This window comes from Halictus rubicundus, chromosome 1, assembly GCF_050948215.1.
Source record: "Halictus rubicundus isolate RS-2024b chromosome 1, iyHalRubi1_principal, whole genome shotgun sequence".
In the NCBI taxonomy this organism is placed as follows: domain Eukaryota; kingdom Metazoa; phylum Arthropoda; class Insecta; order Hymenoptera; family Halictidae; genus Halictus; species Halictus rubicundus.
In genome coordinates this window covers 31,277,602-31,285,136 of record NC_135149.1, presented here as the reverse complement: position 1 = coordinate 31,285,136, position 7,535 = coordinate 31,277,602, and the positions used below count along the sequence as shown (strand labels likewise).

Below are 7,535 nucleotides of genomic sequence, written 5' to 3'. Positions count from 1 at the left end.
GATAATGGAGCGAGACGAAAGAACAGAAATGAGTGACAATAAAGGAGTAAAAGTAAATGAAAGAAATGAAAGAAGAGAATAAAAATGAAGAGAAAAATCAAGTAGCAAAAGACGGTCCAAGAAATGGAGTAGAAGGTTCTCCCATGAGAGTGCGCTGACGCATTTCGCACCAGGTCGATAATACAGAGCAACGGACAGAGAACGCCGCTGCAGTTGGCACTCTTCGATGATCGCAGCTCCGTGGCAGAGAGGAAATGAGAGTGCTCACGCCCGGGATTTTAGTGTCCTCGGTATAGTGCTGCCCCCTAGTCTAATTTTCAGCTTGGACTAGAACCTGCATCATCTTTTTAGCCTGGACTAGAACCTGCATCATCTTACCTGCATCATTAGCAGCGGATTCCATATAATGCCAGAGTGGATGCTACTTCTATGTTAAAAGAGGCTCTTCTTTAGGCTCTGATCCAGCCTAAAAGATGATGCATGTTCTAATACAGGCTAAAAAGATGTTGCAGATTCTGGTCCGGGCTAAAAAGTTGATGCAGGTTCTGTTCCAGGCTAAAAAGATGATGCAGGTTCTGTTCCGGGCTACAAAGATGATGCAGAAAAGTAGGGACACGAAAACCCCGATCGTGAACACTCTCATTTCCTCTCTGTCCGTGGCATAACACTTCAGCTGACGGCTTGCATGTAGTCAAGATGGCGTCCGCGGAACAGGTCGGGCTGAACAAAACTTGGGAATTATCGTTGTACGAGCTGCATCGCACTCCTCAGGATGTGATCACGGATAACACGGAGATCGCGGTGAGCCCGCGGAGCCTGCATAGTGAACTCATGTGCCCAATATGCTTGGACATGCTCAAAAAGACCATGACCACAAAGGAGTGTCTGCATCGTTTCTGTTCCGATTGTATCATTACGGCACTTCGGAGCGGTAATAAGGTACATGATGCTAATTAAACAACCTTGTCACACAGGAAACTACCGCTCTTTGCTCGTCAACGATGCATAATTCATCTACGAGCTTCCACTTTCGGAAGTAAACAGCAATCAGCGCCAGCACAGTTTCTTTTTTTCTTCTTCGGTGTTTTCTGTTTTCTGTCACTGTTCTATCGATGTAAATATGTATAAATTAATTGCATAATTGTACGCTATCGGTACTGGAAGATTAGAGATTCAGAGTTTCTTTGAATCGAACGTGTTTTCCTCGAGTGTTGTGATTTTAGCGCGCTTTTCGAACAGGCGGCGTAAATGCGGCGATTTATTGCAACGTTGCACTTTTGTCACTTGTTTTCCAATTGTTGGGTTATGTGTTGAACGTAAACAATGCGAATAGAGTTCATTTTCATTTTTATAATGAAAGTAGCTACATACACTCGCCGTTCCGTTAGAATTAAATAAATTTTCTATAACAGTATTCTCTTCTCATTGATTTACACTTTGCATAAAATCTTGCAGAATATTTCTAACTGGGTCAGAAAGCAGTAATTTCACTCTGTAATTACTTTTAATCAGAGACTATAGGAAGAATTTATACTAACTACAACTTTTTCCACAGGAATGTCCGACATGCAGGAAGAAGCTAGTGTCGAAAAGGTCTCTAAGACCAGACCCTAATTTCGACTTGTTAATCTCGAAGATATATCCAAGCCGTGACGAGTACGAGGCTCACCAAGAAAGAGTGCTGGCCAAACTGAACAAATCCCATTCCCAAGCCGCACTGGTGAACTCGATAACAGAAGGCATAAAATTGCAAAGCCAGAACCGGCCTCAGAGGTCCAGGAAAAACGCGAATGAGTCTGAGAATGCGAGCAATGCCACGCCGTACAATAATTCACAGAACGCCAGTGCGCCGGCCACACCAAACGCAGCGAACTCTGCTAACCAAAGCGACTCGTCGCAGAGCGCTACTGGGCCTCTGAATAATAGTAGCGGTGGTAACTCTCAAACTTCCAATAGCGTCTCCCAACCAGCCAGTAGTCCTGCCGTTTCTGGTAACGTCGCTAGCCGAGACTCGAACGATAGCAACCGGGCAGACGTAAGTGGAACTGATCGTTTCTATGCTTCAGGAACTACGTCCAGAAACTCGACTACGCCCTCGCCTAACCCGGCAAATCAGATACCTAAACCTCCTAAGAGGCAAAAAAGCTTACAGAACTCGGAGAACGATTCCTCGAGCGCGGAGGCTGAAACTGGTGGCGGTGATTCGATGGTAGACACAGAGGGCGAAGGGCCTAGCGAGCCCTTGATGCTCAATGAAATAGAGCTGGTTTTTAAGCCACATCCTACGGAGATGGCTGGGGATAATTCGCTGATCAAGGCGCTCAAGGAGAACAGCATCAGATACATCAAGACCACCGCGAACGCGACAGGTAGCTTGGCTGATTGTAGGATGTTTCGTAGGGTGATGTTCTACCCTGCTGTAATTTTCTATTCAACTACGGGCACTAACGTCTAGACGGATTTTATGTATTTGTGACAAAAGTGGGGTGGATGCAATTTGGGAGAGATTTCTTTAATTGACGCTGAACATTTTTATTTTGTAATAGTCTTTCTATACAGTCAATTACAAATGACTCTGTACATGCTTTAGAACGGAACTGATATTTTTCAATTTCATTTACTGCTCGAACAATTGCTTTTGATCTTGCTCTAAAAATGAATATACCCTAACGATGCAACTGTGCATAAATACGAGGATAGTTTCTAATTTCTTATCTTTGCAGTGGACCACCTAAGCAAGTACCTGGCAATGAGACTGACCCTGGACCTGGACACAGAACTGTCAGAGTCGGACAGGCTACTGAATTTTTGTATCTACATAGCGCCTTCGCCTGGTCAATTGGTAGTGCTTAGCGGATCGCAAACGTTGCGGCAGGTGAACGACAAATTTTGGCGGGTCAATCGACCACTGGAAATGTATTATTCATGGAAGAAGACCTAGGGAAGGCCTCGAAAGTATCAGTCTGATGGGAGCTAGTCGCATCGGGCTCCGGAACCAGCGACAAACCATTTTGTACTACGTGGTGTACAGATTGTGTACGAACAAACGAGCGAACGCTGTTACTATATCACCAGAGGACCGATATATATATATATAAATATATTATATATATATTTTACTGTACTTCAATAGCCTTGATTTAGTTCAAGGACGGGTAAATGCGTACGGAAGACGAGTGTCCTCCGTATGCGAACAACAGTGGTGCAATTTTTAATCTTCTTGGGACTGGTTGTTTGTACAGATTCTGAATTAAAGACGAGGATTGGAATTTCGTCGTCGAAACACACCTGAAGAAAGACAGAGAGAGTTCAAAAAGGAGAAATAGAGAAGTTGGAACAAGTTGAAACTGCCATTCACACCAGACATTGCATTAAGAACGAAGATGTATTTGTTTGATTATGGGGGAGAGAGAGATACGTCGCCGAAAATAGTGCGGCAATTACAGCGTGTAGTATTTATCTGGCCACGGCCCCTCTTCCGACAGGTATAAGTTCATCCGGTGCGCCCAGTTATACATATATCTCCACGAACCGATGGCCTCGATGGTTGAACTAACTTACTCAAGTAAGCTCCGACTCGCTGTGGACCATTCTGTATAGTTTCACGAAGAAATAAACCAATGTATATAACGAGAGTCTGTCTCATCTTCACTGTTCGAATCAGAGACCGGATACTTTTCATTGTTCCGAAAACATTTCACTGAAAGCTGCTAATGATGCTTGAATAGGCGGGCAAAATTTGTTCTGAAATACTAGAGTGCAAAGAAATTGTCCTTGGAAATGAAATTTTCTGCTAACACGTTGACTGCCACGTCGGAGACACTTTTTTCATCAGGTTCAGAAATGAATTCTTACCGTGATATATTGGAGAAAATTAATTTTTATTGTGGAAGGGTAATATGCTTTATCTTTTCAGTTTTGGTTTGCAACTAAATTACTTTGATCTTTCTGAATTTTCTGGGGTTGAAAATGTTATGCACAGCACAGCACTCCCCTAATTGATTAATCAATGCTCTGAATAAGCTACAAAGCTTGTGACAGCACACATTTCAGTTTGGTACAACTTCTATGAACGGCGACAGTGGAAACACGCATTGAAAAAATTCCAAACGTCGATTCAATTTCGCTTTATGAACTGATAGATTCTTTTAGGGACTGAATAGCTGAATAGACGATTGCCCGAGAGCTTTGTTAATTTTTTTTCTGAATATTTACTAGTATTAAACCAACATACTATTTTATGCATTTATGACAAAGTGCAATTGAAAGAATTGGAAAAGAAGTGATTAGAGAAAGAAGGAAATTTCTACTTGCAATTTTTATTTTGCACAAAGATCGGTATAGAGTTCTGTTTCTTTTAGGGTAATTAAATGAATACTCGATCTCTGGTTCGAATAGTCCACGAGTTTTCCTTCTGTCCTTTCGACTCCGAGCAATTTCTAGCTTTTTATTTCCTTCCGAGCGGTCCGACGAGATTTATTAGTTCCTCCCCTTGTCAGTTGTTCCCCGTAGCCGGTCTTTGATACAAAAATCCAATTTTCGATCTCGCCGAAGATACACGGAAAGCGTCTTCGCCGCGACGGGCGAAATAATCGATACGAGCCGAGAGACCAGACCCTATCCCGCGCCCTCTCGCATTTCCACTGAACCGAAAACAATGCGAACGCTCCAGCTCTCGGATAATGCCACCCTCTTTTAGTAAACGGGAAACCACGTTAGACCCCCCTGATGCCGCCTCGCACAGTATACGATTACCAGCTCCTTTATATTCTCGGTTATACGTCAACGTTTCGTTTTTAATATCCGCTCGCTCTTAGTTTCTCCTCCTTGAACGACTACCGAAGTTGGAAAACGATTCGTGATGTAATCCAGCCTGTAAAGCGATATTTTAAACCTTGGCAATGCGTTTGCAATTTTTTTTAGACCTGCATTAAATCAAAATTCAGCTTGCTTTAGGCAGATTTAAATATGTAAGACCACGTGGTTTTAGGTGCTGAAACAGGAATTTTATTTCCTGAGTCAAGGGTTTCATTGTATCCTTCAAGATGCATATACGTTATTACCAGAGTGTGGATTTTATGCCAAAAATGATTAAAGCAAATTCACATCAGGAACATCATTTGTTTTAAAAATGCATTATTTTCAGGAAAAGATGTAAATGTCTACGTAGCAGGGACATCTATATAGAAGACACAACTTTAGTTTCTTATTTAGTGCAAATCTGGCTGTACCCAGTACAACAAACACAAAGAAAAATGAAGAATTTAGAGGACTACGATTCAAAGATTGCATATGGATTTTTGTCTATATCCAGCACTTTCGTTGCTTATCAAATTAGAAAAAAAATTAAGTAATTATGGTACTTCTCCTTAGAGACAAGTATACTGAAGATACACACCGATTTTGAAGTCAATTAATCTAGCAAATCTCGAGATACAGTCCACAATGTGACACAAAACACGGTTTCCTACAGTCCCAATTTTGAAATCACGCTCTCTTCGATATTCAGATTGTTCTAACTTTTTCAATTTTGGAATTTCAGGGATGTATTTCTATAGGCTGGTAGCGGAAACTCCGTTCGATCGAATGCAGAAAGGATGGATTTTTTTAAGTTAAATGGGTCGGAAGCAAAGCCGGAAACACAGGGCGCAGAAGTTTCCGGTAATCCTTACTCATCCTGGTCTCTCGTCCTCTCGTCAAGTTCTTTACCTCTCTCTCTCTCTTTCTCTCTCTCCCTGGATTAATTAATGTATCCGAAAGCAGCGTTAGATTCACAGCACAGTCTAGCAGCGCCTAATTACAGGCCGCGCAACCGCGTAATAACCGGCGCTCCTAATTAGCGCACCTAGTGAATCTTGCGCGGTGGATCTCTGTATTCCGGCGCGGCACTTGATAACGGCTGATCCATTAATAAGCATCGTGTTAATTGCCGTATTCTCGGGCTTAAAGGAAAAAACGAAGAAAGAGAAGGGTGGAGAATCGTGGTAACGAGCAAAGCCGTTAAAAGTTCGAGCACACTGGCCACGTGATTCTCGATTTGGCTCTCTCAATTAGCTTCATTAATTCAGAGGAAGATTCGCGTTGGTACAATTTCGATTCTAAACGTGTTGCACAGGAGCTGTTCGAGGTGTGCAACATGTTCAGAGTAATTTAACACGCTACCATCGTTTCTCGCGTTGCTTACCATTGTTAAAATATTTTATTAGAATACAGCACATCTGTACTTCACGAAATACTAAAATAATTTAACGCGTTCGCTGCCAGTGTCACAGATTTGTGACGTCCACTGTCTTTACTGAGTCGAATTAATTGTGTACACTTTATTGTATCAAATCATAGTATACAGCACAATGTTTCAGAGACTCTATGACTTTCTTCTTCGAAATCGTTTCGATATTTAATGAATAAAACATTTCAGCAACAGAATAAATGCCGATAGCGAAAGTGTTAACAGAACATAGTCTTAGAGTCTCTGTGCTGTATACTACAACTTTACATATAGCAATGTGTGTAAAATTAATTCGACTAAATTGTAAGATTGCGAACGCCACGTATGTGCGACTATGCCAGCGAAAGTGTTGATCACCTGACGTAAAACCGTTTTATCTGGAGTCCGAGGAGGTGTAGTCGGACTCTTTTGTTTCCGTGGCTGAACTCGAGACGCTTGATAGCAAATTTGCGACCGACTCCGGTGCCTTTATTGTCTGTTCCGTCCCGGGATCATTATTGTCCTCTTCATCGGTGACGTACACTGTAGAGCCTTTTTCAGACAGTTCCTCGTCAAAGATGTCTTTGCTGTTCCCCAAAGCCTGTTCGCTCTTCAAAAGCTTGCAAATTTCTGCCTGGGCGAGTCTGAAAATTCATTGTTCAATTAGAATCCTGTTGCACTTCGTTCATACAAACCGTTCAATGCAAGTGCCGTAAGTCAACATTCATCTCTTTCGTTTAATACCACGTCTCAAGGGTTTAATCGTCATTAAATGAAATAATTGTATTATAATTTCAGCGCTGGCATGCACAAGACAAACGTGACATCCTTCGGCATTATGGTGTTCTTTAGAACTTTTATTTACACTCATAGGAACCTAAATCTTTTGTAGAAAATTAATTTTGGGCAGCCTTTACGAAGTTAGAGAGGACGGTACAGGCATTGCACAATGACGATGAGAGAATAAAATTGTTGAATTAAAATTGAATGGTGCAACAATGTCCAATATCAAAAGGTAGACTAAAAGCTCTGAAGGAGCCAGAAAGTTTGTTCGTGCACAATTTCAAGTCAGATTCTGAATACACCAGGAATTAAAACTGAACGTAATTGTAATAATGTTTGCATTTAAATTATAGAAGGAGGCGACTGAAGAGATGATCTGATCTAATAGATGATGACCTGATTCTCTCGAGTCCTTCTGTCTGATCCTGTTACCGACAACGAGACAGGGTCAATGGTTATTCTTCGCCTGACCGACAAGAAACCCATTTGCGCTATCCTATTTACGAGTGACGCGGCCATGACGAAATCCCATGACGGAATAGAT

At 41.8% G+C, this 7,535-nt stretch overlaps 1 protein-coding gene across 2 annotated transcripts; it reads left to right on the top strand.

Annotated features, from left to right (window-relative positions):
- The first annotated feature begins 602 nt into the window (after window positions 1-602).
- On the top strand, window positions 603-3,635 carry Sce (E3 ubiquitin-protein ligase Sce). 2 transcript variants are annotated; one of them, XM_076799466.1, is made up of 4 exons: window positions 619-939; window positions 1,556-1,991; window positions 2,067-2,369; window positions 2,724-3,635. In XM_076799466.1, exons 1-4 carry the CDS (start codon window positions 697-699, stop codon window positions 2,939-2,941), a joined length of 1,200 nt encoding a protein of 399 aa, XP_076655581.1. In that variant the 5' UTR covers window positions 619-696; the 3' UTR covers window positions 2,942-3,635. The 2 variants fall into 2 exon arrangements, with proteins under 2 accessions (XP_076655573.1, XP_076655581.1); XM_076799458.1 differs by having other exon boundaries at window positions 603-939; window positions 1,556-2,369.
- The last annotated feature ends 3,900 nt before the right edge of the window (window positions 3,636-7,535 follow it).